This window comes from Parasteatoda tepidariorum, chromosome 7 (genome assembly GCF_043381705.1).
Source record: "Parasteatoda tepidariorum isolate YZ-2023 chromosome 7, CAS_Ptep_4.0, whole genome shotgun sequence".
NCBI classification, from domain to species: domain Eukaryota; kingdom Metazoa; phylum Arthropoda; class Arachnida; order Araneae; family Theridiidae; genus Parasteatoda; species Parasteatoda tepidariorum.
The window spans coordinates 4,953,772-4,971,504 of record NC_092210.1 but is presented as its reverse complement, the minus strand read 5'-3'; the positions used below and the strand labels follow the sequence as shown (position 1 = coordinate 4,971,504).

The 17,733-nt window shown below is 27.8% G+C and overlaps 1 protein-coding gene across 2 annotated transcripts in view; it reads right to left on the bottom strand.

Annotated features, from left to right (window-relative positions):
• The window catches only part of LOC107443380 (CCR4-NOT transcription complex subunit 11), a gene marked incomplete at its 5' end in the record, with an annotated part of 30,629 nt that extends 13,149 nt beyond the window's left edge, over positions 1-17,480 (bottom strand). For both annotated transcript variants that reach the window (XM_043042356.2, XM_043042355.2), the window contains 6 exon segments: positions 5,252-5,384; positions 7,968-8,080; positions 9,059-9,112; positions 11,073-11,198; positions 14,932-15,066; positions 17,375-17,480. In XM_043042356.2, coding sequence (XP_042898290.1) covers positions 5,252-5,384; positions 7,968-8,080; positions 9,059-9,112; positions 11,073-11,198; positions 14,932-15,066; positions 17,375-17,480 — 667 coding nt within the window.
• Between the last annotated feature and the right edge of the window lie 253 nt (positions 17,481-17,733).

Here is a 17,733-nt window from a genome sequence, read left to right as displayed (position 1 = left end):
TGACGTAAAACATTCTCAGTGGTAGACCGATCATGGCTTAGAGTACCCTTACAACCAGGCCAACCGTAGGAGGTTTTCATGGTTTTCCTCGCCATGTAAATGTGGGTTAGCTCCATCAAAAAGTCCTAGAAGGCAAATTTTCTCCCAATACTTGATCCAGGAGTTTCATTGTTTTCTGGATTGGGTTCAAAATTACAAGACTACAGAGTTGAACATTAGCTGTAAAACCAAAAAGTTGGGACAGCTGTTCAAGGATGGTTATAAAATTTGATAAAAACAAATTTATTGCTGCCTTTTAAGGCTACATTACTTTTTCTTCTTTTCCAAAAAGGTTGTAGGAAAAAGAAACTAACTATTAGAAAATTCTCTTTTTTTAAGAGGCAATTGAACTATCAGAAGGAGATATTTTTAATTACCTATTATTAACAATACATAAAATAAGGACTAAATTGTCTCAAAATTTAAGGATGCTGATTCTCTAATAAAGCAATTTCCAGGATTTACAGATACGCAATTGGTAATAGTTTCAATAGGTTCTGCACTTAAGCAAAAAAATAAACTTTTTTTTTAAAAAATGAGAATTCTCTCTTGAAAAATACGAGCTAAAATACAAAATTCTCTCCTTAAAATCAATAGAGGGTAATTGTCTCTAACAATAGAAGTAAAATAATACCATACATGACACGCTATGAAGACTTAGGCATTCATTTTGTTATATATACTTTGTTTCATGGTGTATAACAGAATTTCAGAATTTGAAATTTCTTCAATTCTCTTTCAGATAAATAATATTTATTCTTGCTGCTAACTTCAAAAAAAGTTGGAAAATACACAAATTTCAAGACATTTACTGAAATTTTTAATTAAGGACACTTTACTTTTTTAAAGGAATTTAAAGACAACTTTGAGACCTGTAATTATTTATTAGAGCGATAAGAACATAAATTTGTCCTAAAAATGAAATAAAAGTACAGCATATAAGAATTCCTTCAAATATTACATAAGCTTCTAATGCGAAGGATGGGGTGCGCGATTTGCTTACTTTTGCTGACAAGGGTATGCTTACATAAGTATGAGAAATGCTTACATGAGACATTATAATCCCATTATTTTTCAAAATTTTCTTAAAAGCAAAATACAAAAAAAATTATAAGTAGAAAAATTTCAAATGAGGAATTAATGTTGAGTTTAGGAAAAGAAAAAATTAGGAAAAAAATGTATTCAAAAAGCTCCAGAGGTCAACGATTTGTAAGCAAAAATTTTTTAAAGATTGTTCGACCGAGTATTTTATAAAGTGAAATAAACTGTAAATTTTGCTTAAAACGTCTTAAGGCCTGGTTTCTTAGGACAGGACGCCGTCAGCTGGAAATCAGCGCTAACCTCTGATTGGTCTATTTGTGAGTTTAATAGTAAACATCATCGAACGCTCATCTGGAACTACAATTGCCGTCCAACTCAACTGCAGTTGGATTACAATGTGACGTTAACCACAGAAGCAATGGCGGACAACATCCAACAGCACATTGAAATCAGCCAAGATTTTGATTTTGACATTAACAGGGTTCCCACTCTTTTAACAAAGCAAAAATTAAACACTTTTAAGGACTTTTTTAAAAAAAATTAAGGACCTTAAAAATAGTATGATTGTTTATCATCGAACAAATATATACCACCAGTGACAGTGCTAATTATTTAACTTTCTTTAAAAAAATCAATAATAAAAAAAATAACAAAAAACAATTTTATTATAATGTAAGTTCTGATAAAATTGTTTTAATAATTGTTTCAGGGCTCGCCAAAGTAGTAACCAGACAATTTTTGCAAACCCGGGTCGGGTTTTTTAAAAACATTTTCAGATTGTTAAGGATTGTATTCCCTTTTAAATCATTTTATTGAAATTGAATTGTAAAATTAGGTTCATAAATATATTAAAAAAAGAGTAAATAAAGAAATTTTGGAAAAATATTGAAAAAATTATTACAAGTTTTTATATTTCGCTACTAGACATGCATCACATATTCAGCTGTGGGCCAATCTTGGTAAATATTCAGTTATGCCAAAAAAACTCTTTTTCTCTATTAACAAAATGCTTCATTTATAAGGGTATATATTTAAAAAAAAATTTAGTAGTAAGAAGTTGAATTAGAGTTATGCATGAGAGTAGTTTTCTTAACTATGCCATGTCAAATTATGTCCTATTTTAAGTAAAAACAGGTCATACTTATATCTAAGCACCTTGAATCATTCCACTTTTGCTTCTTTAAGCTTTACTTAATATATATATTTTTTAAATTCACTGCAATAAATATTTTTATAAAATTTTTATGGAATAAAAATACAATTATGTTTAAGATTTATAATTTTCAAACTATAATGTTCTAAATATGTTTTTTAACAGTTCTCGGTGAAACATATTAATAATAGGGTCCAAAATGATTTTTAAAAAGTATCAACGCATTACTATGGCTAGAAAATTGGTAAGGTTACTTAATTAGCAAATATTTATAAATTATTTTTTCATAATTTATAGACATTTACTTGTAATATTTTTTTACCATCCTGTATAATTCTTAATATTATTCTCTGATATTATGATTTGATATTTTATTTTTATGGTGAATTAAAAGTTTTGAAAAATCTATTGAAGAATTTTACAAAAAATATATTGAAAGTAATATGCAACTTAACCATTTTGAAATTATTCCTCAACAGCAAATGTGTTACATTTACTTTTAAGATGAGTTTTACAATTATTTACAGTCAAAACTGATATTAGGAATTAACTTTAATATTACTAAACAATCTGACGAAAAACATTTATTAATTTTAAGACAACCAAAAATTGAATAGAAACTTTTAAAAAAATATAAAAAAGAAAAAAAGAAACAGTATATTAAGTTGCAATGTTGACTGAGAAAAATGGTTATAAATAGTTACTTAACATTTAACTTTCTTGTTAGGAGCAAATCATGCATTATTTAGTACTCAGAAATAAAAAAATTAAAATATTTTTGAAAAACTTGGTTTTTCTTCAGAAACTAAATAAATCTCAGGTTTTTGATATAAAGCCTAGGTGGGATGGGATCTTTCAAACCCTGTTTATTACATATCTGTCTAATTTTAGTACAATCATGAATTTTGAAAAATGTTGCTGCTTATTAAAAATTTACAGTTACTTATTACACACTGAAATATTATACAAATTTATTTAATTCTTCCAAGATTTTTGAAAATAATGTTCGTTACAGATTCTAGTTCAAAAGTTTTTCTCATACTTCTTTTCTTAGGGTATTACTTTCTTCCTATTAGCAGATGCATTGCTAGTGGAATTGAATTTCTTGAATTCTGTCAATTTTGAAGGTCAAAGGTCAGTGTGGGTCTCCTACTTAAGTACCTTAGAACTGCCCCCCCCCCCCAAAAAAAAAGCACAATCTCTGCCATCTGCAATATTTCCCATGTCCACACTCTATACTTTTCTTTTAGAATGTCACTCTTCTCATAGAGTATCATTACAGGCAAAAGGCAGAATAGATTAATGAAAGAACAAATATATTAATAAAAAGACATGCTTTATTCTCCTTTCCTGTAGCCATGTCACACACATCCCTTCTTGTCTCACTAAAATGCTTTACCCTCCACGCATGATCTAATTCTAGGTGATAAAAGAACGACTTTTTGTTTTAAAACATTGAACTGAAAAATTGTTCTATAGAGATGCAGAAAAATTATAGAGAAAAATTATAGAGATTATAGAGAATAGCAACTATAGAGATGCAGAAAAATTAAGCACATTTAAGAACCTTGTTCGTAAACTAAGTACTTTTAAGGGCCCTTATTTTCCAAAATAAAAGTTAAACAGTTTTTAAGAACTTTTAAGGACCGTGGAAACCCTGCATTAAACATAGCTTCTTCATTAAACATAGCACTCTTCATTTAGCTCAGCTATAATATGTTTTTTCTTGGACAAAGTCATTATTTGTTATCTAAAACACTGGTCGACAATAACAAAATCAATAAAAATTCAAAATAAATATTTGTTTGCGTTATTAACGCATGCGCAATGAGAGATAATGTCTGCGTTGGACCGACTGCTCACTCTGAGCTAACAAAAAAGTATTTTTTTGGCGTCAGCTCTACGTTAACTTTCCGCTGACGCCTAGATAAGGCGCCAGTTTTAAGAAACCAGGCCTTGAGCTAACAAACCAGTATTTTGTTGGCGTCAGTGGGACGTTGACGTCCCGCTGACGCCCAGATAAGGCGCTTGTCCTAAGAAACCAGACCTTAATGGGTATTCCCAGTAATGAGCTGGTTAACGAAGCAGCACGGGCTGCCTCTAGTGCAATTTTCTGGGGCCCAGAATCAGTTTATCTTTATATAGTAAGAAACGACTTTTAAAGATTAGAAGAATTTAAAAATAAACAAAAAACATAGGATAATTTTAACAAAACTTTAGCTTAAACACTAATACATAATATGAAATGATTATACTCCCATAAAGTAATATAATAAAAAAATAGTTAATTCTGAATAAATTTTGGTTACCATTTATTTTTTATTAAAAAATATCTCTATTAAGTAGAAACAGATTTGAATTCAAAAATTAAATTGTAGCAACAATTTTATCTGTGAAATATTGAGTTCATTTATTTTATAAAATATATGGGAGAGATTTTAGATTTAAATTTACTTATTCATTTTCATGACTTGATTTGTTTGAATTTCTATATTCCAGTGATGAAATTATTATGATTATTTTAAATTTCTTCTCACGGGTTCTGATCCTTGCATTAATATTTATCATTTTCATTTACATTTTTGTTATAGTAGTAGAAACTTTTACTGATTTCGACCATGAGAAAAAAAGAAAATTACAAAAAAAACCGGTGAAGTAAATATAGTCTCCCGGTCAATTAACAATAATGAAGAAAAAAAATAATGCGAGATTTGCTATAAACAAAAAAAAAGAAAATAATAATAATGAGCGAAATGCTATAAACAAAAAAAATGAAGGGAAAAAAATATAATGAGCAAATATGATATAAAAATAAAGAAAGGAAAAAACAGCATAAATCAACTAGTGGTATTCGTTCATCGAATTTTATCACAGATAAAATTCTGGAAGGCGAGTAATGTGGCGTAACTACCACTATAAATATTAAATACCGAATCACTAGTACATAAGACATGGTAGCCTGATTCTATCTTGAGGTACCTTTTGATAGATGAAGCTTGGNTTAATAATGAATAGTACTTCATCATCAAATGCATGAAGAGGAGGAGCTAATCGTATGCATTCTGGTTTGTAACAAGATTGAACGGGAGCATCACTGCCACACAGGAGTCCCTCTCGAGCACTCTTCAAGGCGGCTGAATCAATGTTCTCTCTAAGTAATCACAATAAGGAAAAAAAACCATTTAGATTTTACATAAAATCTAACTTTAAATTGGTATTTTCAGATATTACTAGAGGACACAAAGATAAAATAATTTAGGTCTCACTCTCTGGGTTTTCAGAATAACAATAAAAAAAAATATATATTAACACAACAGAAATTTCTTCTTAACACGGAAATAGTTTTTAACAGATGTTGGCACGACAAATGACTGTGTTAGCAAGATTGTGAAGTAAGTAAAAATAGTTTGTAGTCGGTTTTTTAATATCAAATTGTATAATAGCTTTTCTCCGAACCTAAAAATATGCAAAATTTCCAAGATTCCACTTTTCTTCAGCAATGCTACATTAAAATATTTTTGGGGTTGAGATCAGTTCATAAAATGGAACTCAGTTAGCTTATTACCAAAAATAAATCCCTTAAGATCTATTTTTTTACTAGATTTTAAAAACTTTTTTAACAAATATACTGGATAGAATTGATCATGTAATTAATGAAGATTTAAGTACAAATTAATGAATGAAAATTAATGAATTACAAAAATTAATGAAGGACAAATCTTATGTTTTTATTAAGTGTTAAATTATTTTTACAAATATGAATAAATGTATGATGGAGAAAAAAGACAAAATCGTGAAGAGTAAAATTTTTGTGAATTATTAAATTGCAAATAATTGAAATTGAAAATAATTTACGACTTTTTATTAGACTTTTATAAATATACTTTCAGTATACTATATATTATTTATTATGCATAGTGTAATAAAAGTATGTTTATATGTTTATGTATAGTATAATAAAAGTATGTAAATATACTTTTATTTCTTTATACTCTTCTCATAGCCATATTTTTCAACAAAAAATAAGCACCTTTTAAGTACTTTTTAAGTACTAGGATTACAAATACTAGAATTACAATATACAGTAATAAAAGAAATACTAGGTTACTAATAGTAACCTAGCATTTCTTTTATGAAATAATTTAAATGACAAAGGTAAATTTATCCGAGGGTACTGCGTTTTTTAAATGAATCAAATATGACCTTTGCCTATTCCACAATCAAGCCAATGATTTACAGAAGTTTCGGCACAAAAATCTGAAAGGGGTTTTCCATTTAGGTAGATGTTCATAATTGCGTTTAACGCTTCTTGTTTAAGACCAGTACGTAACGTGTTTTTTTGTAAGTTCATTGCTGAAAAGCCCCTTAAAACCACTGCAGTACTCCCAGACAGAGAAAACATCAATTCCACCATGTGCAGTATGCTGCTGCATTTACAGATTAGAGGGTCATTTTAGAAGTGAGGCGCTAGACTCTTGAAAGATAATAAAAATTTAAAATGTATCAAGAACATTAAAGGAAAAATGGCCGTCCGAGCGGACGTCGGATTCGAAAAATTCATTTTCCGTCGGGAATTTTTGACCGCCGTCTTTTCAACATGAGGAATTAAAACTAAAAGTGGGAAGAATGATTTATGTCCATTTATCCCAAAAATGACAACGGGAATGTCATCTGTTGAATTTTGAGGATTACCAAGGTTTGACAAATCAATAAGGTAAGAAACTGGTAATCTGTAAGAGTTATTATACAGCAACAATAGGCCATGATGAAGAAAAACAATTCCTGTTAGCCTACGCGTAAAAGCATTTTTTTTTTATTTTTTAGAATCAGTTTGCACAGACATAAACCATTCTTCACCCAAGCTGATTAAACATAACATGAAAAAGTTTTTGAAAGCGAATTAAAACATAAAATATACAATTAATGAAAAGTAAAAGCAACAGAAAATCAAAAGTTAGAAAAAATTAAAGTTATATAAATGAAAATCCAAATACAGATTATTTAGATAAAAATGTGTTTATTCATCGAAAATAATTCATGCAAATAAAAATTGCACGTGTTTTCAGAAGTTTCTCATTATGTGATGAAAGGGAATAATTTGACTGCAAGAGAGCTAATTCTGAGTGGGTGGAGATATTTCACATAAACAGATCCACATTGGAAAAAAAGAAAAAACGAGAAAAACTAATCTTTTACTTAAAGGATTTTTTTTGGGGGGGGGGAACGAATATTTTATCCAATTAAAATGGATATCATCTTGCGCAAACTTTACAGCAATAACAAGTATTATCATCAATAGTTGTAGAAAACTATTTACTCACAAAAATATTTTACACATTTGAATTACAAATCAATAGATCAAACTTATTATGAACATCCTTCAACAAAAAAGGAGTAAAGGTAAGGTAAAAGAAAAAAAAAGTTAAAAGTTTAGTTTGCACAAAGCTTTGAGTGATTTATTTCAAACATTCAAGAAAGCTTTAAAATTTGAACTATACGTTTCATGTGNATAATTAAATTCTTTACAACATAAATGATTTAAAGTTTCTTTTAATTAAACATTGCTGCTCGAATTTCATTTTTTAAACTTACCTGTATATCTCGAAACCTCTCTATCTCAAATTTTTTTCCCTTTCCCGCGAGATTCGAGATAGGCAGGTTCGACTGTAATCAGGTAGGTAGATACATAAAAAATGAAGGATGTAGATAAATGAAAATAATATTTGATACATACATTGGTTTATCATCAGGATGTGATAGAACTACAGGAATTCCACATTTGCTAGTCTGAGACATTTCTGAATGTCTCTCTGCAAGAGCAACCTGCAGCCCACTTACATCAAATGACTGAAGAAAAAAAAATTAAAATGTTATTCCGCCAATAAATATTTCACATAAAGCAGAACAAGATACTTTATATTCTATGTATATAAATATAGAATTTTTTTTCTCTGTTTTTTTTTTTGTTTGATATGCTTTATCTCATATATATTTTACTCAATGTGTTCTATTATTTCAGTTTCAATTTTTTGAGAGCTCCTCACACTATTGCATTGATATATTTTGCTTTGGCTATATTAATACAATATTAGAAAGCAATCCTTTTTGCAGATATAATTGTGTGAGCTGGTAGAGAGATTATATCTTTTTATTATTTTGTTTTCCAGCCTTTCAATAATTTTTTTAATATTTTATTTTAATAATGTTTCTTCTCTTTTAATTAATGCTTATCATATTATTTTTCATGCTTTATTTATATTTTTAACTTGAACAAGTTGAAGTTTTAAACATGGGAAAACAAAACTATNATATTAATACAATATTAGAAAGCAATCCTTTTTGCAGATATAATTGTGTGAGCTAATAGAGAGATTATATCTTTTTATTATTTTGTTTACCAGCCTTTCAATAATTTTTTTAATATTTTATTTTAATAGTGTTTCTTCTCTTTTAATTAATGCTTATCATATTATTTTTCATGCTTTATTTATATTTTTAACTTGAACAAGTTGAAGTTTTAAACATGGGAAAACAAAACTATGTTTTATTTCAAATTCTAATTGAGATAACAGTGTACACTTTTTGTAATTTGAAAGATTATAAATAGCATTATTTTTAACAATGCAACAAAACTTCATTTTAAATTATAAAAAAAGGTACAGTAAAATGTAAAGATATGGGATTGAGACATATTTCTAGTGAACTCGTATTTTTTAATTTACAAATGTGACAAAATTTTTAAGTAAAGAAAAATATTATATGTCAGAAATTAAAAGGAAAAAAAAATACTTTTAGAAAAATTAAATGTGTAAAATGATAACATACCTGCATGTCAGAAACATCCATCTGAATAATTTGTTGAGGAGTTTTTTTAAAAAGCTATAAAAAAATTTAAAAAAATAAATAAACTAATTTATCACATCCAGTTTCATTTTAAAAACACAAAATGCGAAGTCTCTATTACATTTAACTTCAAAATAAATGACATAAAAGCTTTTTATATTCAGAATACATCACAGTAGTAATAATGTAAAAGAAACAGCCAAGTTCTTGTAAATTAAATGGGTAGCCCAGATGCAAAATCTACCAACTGCTTTTAGAATGAAAAAGTAAAATATATGTAAAATGTAATCGCAAATCAAACTAATTGTGTTAACTAATATTTTCTCTGAAAAAGCTGAAACATTAATGGTCTACAGAAAAATTGAAAAAAAATATGCTTGTATAAGGGTTGTGCCTTTTGTAAAAAGCAACATAAAAAACAGGTTGAAACCATGAAAAAAGAAGAAAACTTGCATGAAAGTAACAAACAAAACTATAATGAAAGCAAAGTTTTAGAAAATATATTTAAAACATTTAAATCATATATATTTACAAACTTATGAATAGATGCTAAGAAATAAATAGGAACGTATACATAATTAAGAATAATTATATTAAGGCAGAAAATGTTTTATTTACTCTTCATTTAAAAACTGTGATCTTTTCAAAGATAAAATGTTTAAATTGTTGAACTGTGAGTATCCTTGGAGTTGTATTCCAATTAAGAAACATGATAACTTAAAATATATATTTATAAACCAACAAAACATAACAACTAACATGCTAGCAGCAAGTAACAAAGATCAGCGAATGAACATCTATTAGTAACATGTTTATATACTCGATGGAAAGATAAGGCAGCGCCGCTGTTCAGCAGCTACAGGCTGCCGTCATTGATTCGTAGTAATGACGGAAGGTGACGTTGGCTGTCATCATAACAAAATACAACGATATCAAGATTACAGTTCAATTATTAGTTTGGTTTTCAGTAATTAAAATGGAAACATTTCATTTCTCTATAATTTTATCAAGCTCTTTTTTGTTTATATTGCCTTATAACTAAATAAAAATCCAAACTATAATGTTGGATTAATTTATTTAAAAAATATATCTAAACGAAAAATATATAATCAAAAACAACATAAATTTTAATATTTTAAAGGGTGTACTGAAATCTAGGTAACATGTGCAAACAAGCATAGACAAAATTACTTAACAATACCTAAAATATGTACAAAATAGAGAAATGTTAGTAGTCCAATGTTACTTGATCCAATGTTAACACATTGCTGACAAATTAACTCGTCTTTTCCTGCAGACTTATTAACGTTAAATTAACGTTGCAGACCGATGCCAAGTGAACTCATCATTGCACTAGCAATGTTGAGTTAAATCGTTATCAGCCAACAACATTTGAGGGTGAAATTAATTAGAATGTTTTAATTTACTTCCATATTCAATTACAAAATAATGGCCGGTGAGAAGACATAGTTTCTATGTAAAATTGCCGGTCAACTAAGTGATGAAATCAAGTACTTGATTAGGTAATGTGTGTAAACATTAAGGTAATGTAAGTCTTGATTTAAGCAATGTGTGTAAACAAACATAAAGAAAAAAAATCAGAATATTTCTGTCCAAAATGTGCTAAAAAAAATTAGGAACATAACTAGTTCAGTCTGTGTGCAAACAAGTTTTTCATTCCTCAATGAAACTGATATCACACAAAAACAAATTGAAAGAAATGTTAATCTACAAAAACAAATTGAACGATAAGGCTTTTTGCATTCTAATTCTTCATAAATCTATCAATCCTTATCCTCCCCTCTGCTGACCCCACGAGTTGTCGTCACAATGTCCAAGCCCCCATCCAATATATATGTAAAAAAATTAGAAAAATAATTGGTTTAATGTTTGTTATTTTCCTAACACAACAATGTATGTTAGGAAAATAACTAGTTTAAAAATTAGCTAGTTCAATGTTCAATTTTAAATTGATTATTTTAGTGGATCATCTTACATCTTTTGTAGGCATAGATATCAGTTGAGAGAGAAAATACTTTTCTGAACTTTCCAGCTTCGGCAGAGCCCAAGGTTTCTTACTAGACTCTCCGGAGGTTTTAGATTTGACATCTTCAGGAGGGTGCTACAATAAGAGAAAAATCTATAACCCATACATGTTCAGAACAAAAAAAATTTATAAATAAATAAAAACACATCAGAATATGTAAAATAAGTTAATTAGCAAATGAATCTATACCTTAAAATAACTTATATCTTAAAATGATTTGAGCCTTCATTCTCAATATAAATAAATAAAATAAAAATATTTGATTTAAAATCAATTGCAAATTTATCAGGCTACAACACAAAATGTTACCTGATTACACTCCTTCAAATAAATAAGCAGTACAATTAAAACAATGATTTAATGACACATTTATTGATAAAACTTCAACTTGCATTTTGTAAAACTTTTATTTATCCCTATTAACAGGTTTAAAATATTTCATTAGATTTAGTCATACACCATAAACCCTGTGGCACAATTTTTTTGGGCTTTCTGCGACAAACCTCTTTAGCACTAATATCTTCCTGCAAGATGCTTTTAATAATAACAAATATACATGTTACTAACTAAATTTAAAAAAACAAAAACGTTGCATTTACAAAAGAAAACCCATTAGAATAAAAAAAAATTTTATTTAATTTTTAAATGTGTATGTAATATTTTTTTTTAATTCTAATATCATGGGCTAGATTCTCACACTTTACTAAACAAGAAAACACATAAATTATTTCCTTTTTCGCATTTCGTAAATTATCATCATATTAAAAAAAAAAAAAATTTGTGTAATCCGTAGCAGTGACTACGGAAAAAAGACTGACGTCGAAATTGCGCGAAAAAAATATACCACGTGGATTAACGAGAATATTGGCGCAAAACAAGCGCGTCAAAGAAAGATTTCTTTAATTCGAGATTCGAATTTCTCGTGCTGTAATAATATCGGCATACTTTAAAAATTCACGAGAATATAAATAATAACTGAGCAATAAAAGACATCGGGATTTTGAAAAAAAACAAAGCAAAAATTTGTAGCAATCACTATCTTAACGATTGAAATACCTCGTAGATTAACGAGAATATCAGCGCAAGATGAGCTCGTCAAAGAATGATTTCTCATGGGGGGAAAATCTTTCAACATTTCTGCAGAAAAGAAATGTTTTACTTCATTATTCTATATTTTTCATTCTTCTCAAATAAGAATAGAAAAATCACGAACATTTCTTTCCCCTCCTATGTGCGAAAAAGGCATCTTTTAATTATAATTTTAGAGATAAAAAATTTCGCCAGAAAACCAAAATTCTTTACTACTTCTGAAAAACCAAAATTTTTTAGTTTCTAAAAGAAAATTCTTTCTCTGTAATATTCTGTGACAATGTTGTTATGTCACCAGGATTCTGCCACGGGGGTCATAAATAACTTTTGTAATGAATGTAAACTTTTAAAACAAAAAGAACAAATAGAAGCACATCAGAACGTATTTAAAATAAGTTAATTAGCAAAATAATTTGAACCTTCTTTCTCACAAATATTAATAAATAAAATAAAAATATTTCATTTTATTTTAACAGTCAAATGCAAATTTTATTGGGCTACAACACAAAATGTTACATAATTGCACTGCCTAAAATAAATATAAACAAGATTTAATGACACATTTATTGATAAAAACATTTTCTTTAACTTGAATTTTTAAATAAACAATATCTTAAAATTTTTTGTAAGATAATGTTTAATTAAATTGTTTAATTAAAATTCTACATATGCAGGGGTGATTGTGAGTCCAAGTCAAAATTCCGGAAAATTTCTTGAGTTAAAAAAAAAACGGTTTAAATTGAAAAAAATTTTAAAAAGTTTTTTTTCCCCTTTTCTCAATATTTTTTAGTCTACTTAAAATATATTTAAAATTTTACACATACCTATACCATTTACACATACCTACGATGACCTGAAGAAGTAGTTGAAATTTACAAATATGTCTTTCTTTCTTGAGTTTATGATTATAAGAACTATTTACTGATAAAAAATGAATATTAATCATGAATATAAGCTTATAAAGTATCTCTCTGGCTCTCCCTTACAAACAAATAAAATAAACTGTGTTTTTAAGTTCCACCTTTGAAAATTTGATTTCCGGAAACTTCTGTGATCAATGATTTTTTGAAACGTCTGGACCTTCGATCTCTGGAAACTTCCAGATCACCAACTACCAGAAACTATCAGACACAATCAACCCTGCATATGATACCATGGGTCGTGAACATGTATATGTAAGCATGGTCTTGAAAGGGTTAAAGAGATCATTAAAGGTCAAATAAGGATTTGCAAATTCAAAAGCAATGAAAAAGGTTGTATACAAATCATTTGTTTTAAAAATTCAGGTTTTAGTTTGCTACTATTGATAAATAAATTTCTCACGAAACTCAAATGTTAGTGGATAATGTGATGTTATATAAGAAAATTATTATATAGGAAAAATATAAAATTCCAAAACAAATGCAATCGAGCAAAAGCCCTACAAAGGAATATAATTTAATCAAAACAACTTTTAAAAAAATTAATAAAATGAGCTAAAAAAAACAGAATTGCTGCTTTTTATAAATGGATTATTAAAATACAAAACAAAAGAGTCTACTATATAGAAAATAGTACAAGCAAATGTAAAAACAAAATATCAATTTCCATATTTCACAAAAAGCCACTTATAATAATGGTTGTATTAATACTGAATAGTATATTGCACTGTTTTTTATCTGTTTGTTTTTAAAAGAAAGCGTAAAATTAAAAAAATTATTCATGAGTAATTCTATAATCAAAATATTTCCCGTATCCAAAATAGATTCAAATACTTCAGATAATCAAGTGTCCTACTACAGTAGAAGATATTTATATAACGCAATCCTATGAACAGCAATTCTCTATAAGCTGCGCTAACTTCATATTCTCTAAAGCAAACAGAAATTGATAAATTTGTTAGATTTTATATCTAAATCTGTTGATTTTTTTTTTTGGAAATAATAAATATCTAAGTGCATATTTTCTGCACTTTAAAGTTTTTTTGTTAAAATATTGACTAGAATATTAATCTGCATCAGATATATGTAGCCATGTTTAGTAGTTAAGTTTAATGATAAGTGACACAATATTCTAAGTAATACAAAGCCTTGTGTTTAAAGGTTTTAGCTATTGAGATCTTCAACTGCACATATATAAAAAAATACATTTGTTGTTTAGAAATAAAAAAAACTAATGATTTTTAGGATTTTTCCAAGATTTAAAGACATTTGAGGTTTAAATTTCAATATACATATATTTTTAGAGTTTGTGGAGCAAGAGGGGAAAAAAAGAGAATAGTTTAATAATGAAAATTAACATTTAATAAATTTTTTTAAAAAAAGGAAATAAGTTTAACAGCAATATCATGACTGGTGAAAGCTGCCTACATGCAGTGTTGCCGGATCAAGAATGAATGCTGAATTAGATTGTTCTATGGAAAAGAGTAAGAGTTATTAATTTATTTGGGACTTTTCTCGTCTGGACTCTATGGCACTGCAGAAACCGAGGGCTTTCCCTTCTGGCCTGGCTGGCACCTATCAACGAGGAAGTAGATAATGCAATTCGCCTAACTGTTACATTCTTACACCACATATATTTTTTAAATGCTATTTTTATTTTCAGCACCAGTAGCAATACTATAATCAACTAGAACTAACAGATTCAAAGAAGTATATTTTTTAAAAAACAGTGTTATGTTTCATAGCAATTAAATAAAATAATAAAAAAGAAGAACACAAGCAAGAAAAATATGTAATACCAATAAATGAATGAATACAGAGGCAAATGGATTGGCTTGTATTGGCTCAGTACGATACATCTCGTAAAGAAGGAAAACGGAAATTAACCTCTGCTCCTTGGTAGGAAGGAGATCTTCATTTTGTAGCAATAATACCTAAAAAGAATTAAACAAAGAAGGTTAAATGAATTATTTCAAAACATATGAAAAAATTACAGAAACTCAAAAAATCAATAAACATTAATCTTTGAGCATGTGAAACAGAAAGTGACAAACATATAAAACAGAAAGTGTCTTCATAGATAACTGCTTATAAACTATAAAAACGAAATAGATATAGATAGATAGATTAAAATGCAATCATGTGTAGTAAAATTTCTGGAAATTTTTGGTCAAATATGGCAACCCTCGAGTCCGTAAATATTGATTTCAGGCATGTATTAGCGACTACTTTTTTGAGCTGTCGCCAACATAGACATTTGACTCTTATATCAGATAAATATGGGTTTTAATATTGAGATGTATTGTAAAAGATTATCGACATTTAAGAGCATATTGTAATAGATTACCAATTTGACTGATTTATATTATTTTTACATTGGTCAATATTTTCGTTACCCGAAAACCAAATTATCAACATTAACATCGTATTCAATAATTATCATCATGAAACACATTTGCAATATCATATAGGAGAATTCAGAATTATAGTTATCAATAAGAATCACAGTTGGCCAGAGTGGTTAGCGTGCCTGCCTGCGAAAGCCAAAGGCTTTGGGTTCGAATCCCCCTCTGGGGCATGGATATTTCTCTGTCTGTTGCATGATATGAGAATCTAGCCCACCCTATGAATGGGTTTCTGTGGCAGTGTGGCGTGGGTTACGCTGCTCTCCTCTGTGACTTTGGTACACAGATGCCCACCAGTTAACAATAAATTAGCAACACATGCGGGGTTTTTTAAAGAAAAAGAACGAAAGTTCAGTGCCTGACGTCATTAAAAAAATTATAAATAAATAAAATAATAAGAATCACGATATTATTGTACTCCATATGTATTTCTCAAATGATGGCGATATTAAAATATTTGATAAAATTATGTAAATTATTGGTTGCCATAACCTGTGTCAATCAGAATCTGACATTGACATCAATTAATTTACAGATTATCTAGATGATGAGAAGATTAACTAGAATGATTCTTTAATGTGCCAAAAGATTGTTTATTTTGCAAATTACCTACCTAAGTAATTTGCAAGCTACCTAAAGAATCTTTACATTACAAGCTAGGTACTCATTAAAGTAAAAATATCATATTTGCTGTAACAACAGCAATGTTTCTGTACACATAAATTAATTTAATTTACTTATTTTTTGTTTTCTAAAAATTCAAGTGTTTAAAAGCAAAGAATTGACACATAAGTTGATAAAATCAACCGAATCTAATACTATAACAATAATTTTCAACGAGTTTTTAATTATTGACTTAGATTGAATTTATTGATTTTTAATTATTATTCTTAATTATTGATTTTTAATTATTGATTATTACAAATTGATTTATTTCAAATAAAAGAATAGGTCAGTAAGCATTTGAAAAATGTTGAAATTATCTTAGAAAAAGGAATATTATAAATAGCAACAATAGGTTTTAATAAAATAATATTAAACCATTACATAAAAATAAAGCTAATGAAATAAATATATAGTTTGATTCACAAAACTTATAAACTTAATTAAAATTAGCAATTGAATAAGTGTTTAATGAGCCATCAAATTGAAAAGTCAAAGTTTCTTACAACTAATTCCATTCTGGTAGTTTTTTGTTGTTAGGGGGAGAGAGAAAAAGTTAAAAATGTTCAAATTATTATTGCCATTAGCAGTACTTGGTAAAATGTAGTAATAGGTACTGCAATAATAGGTCTTGGTGGTAATATGCTAGTACCCCAGAGTACTAGCAAATTGATAGTATTTGAATAAATTTTATTCATTTTGGAAAGTTGGTGATAGAAAATTTTGATTTTCTTTTCAAAGATAAGAAAATATAAATAAAGCAAAAATTGCATAAAGTTAAAAATAAAATAAAAGTTTAAATAATAATATTATGAAAAAAAATTGAAAAACCGATAAATGATAAAAATAAAAATCTGATAAACAATAAAAAATCATCCTTTAAAATAATATTGCAGGAGAAAGTGGTTTAAAAAATAAAATATATAATTTAGAGCTTAAAAAATCCATTATTAACACCAAGGGTAAATTCAGGCCTCGTAGTAGGCCAAACAAAATATCAAACTGGAGATAATTGCAAACGTCAATAAAATTTGGAAGGTATACTCCTCAAGTGGAAAAAAATTCATTTTAGCAACTGATGAATAAATCTGAAGCTAAAAAAGGAAATTTATCTCTTCATTTTGCTGACAATGCAACAAAAAAAAATTAAATCAATCAACTATATACAACTTACCAAAGCTGATCCAACTCTATAATGATCTTGCTTATTGAAATTATGATGAAAACTAGTGGCAACGCTTTCAAACATCCGTTTCTCTAACCCACTTTCTTCTAATAAACTGCAAAATTTATAATGAATTAAGCCTTTTGGAGCAAAACAAGACCAAACTAAATGAACATGTTACTCAATTTAGAATGTAGATAAAAAATTTCTTACATGGTGCATAGTCAAATCTTTCAACCAAAAATAAGCACTTTTTAAGCACTCAAAAAATATTTTTAAGTAACAAAATGGAAAATAATTTTCAAAGACTTTACATGATCATGATAAAATAACTAGTTTCTGACAAAGAACTCTTTTCTTGATTATAT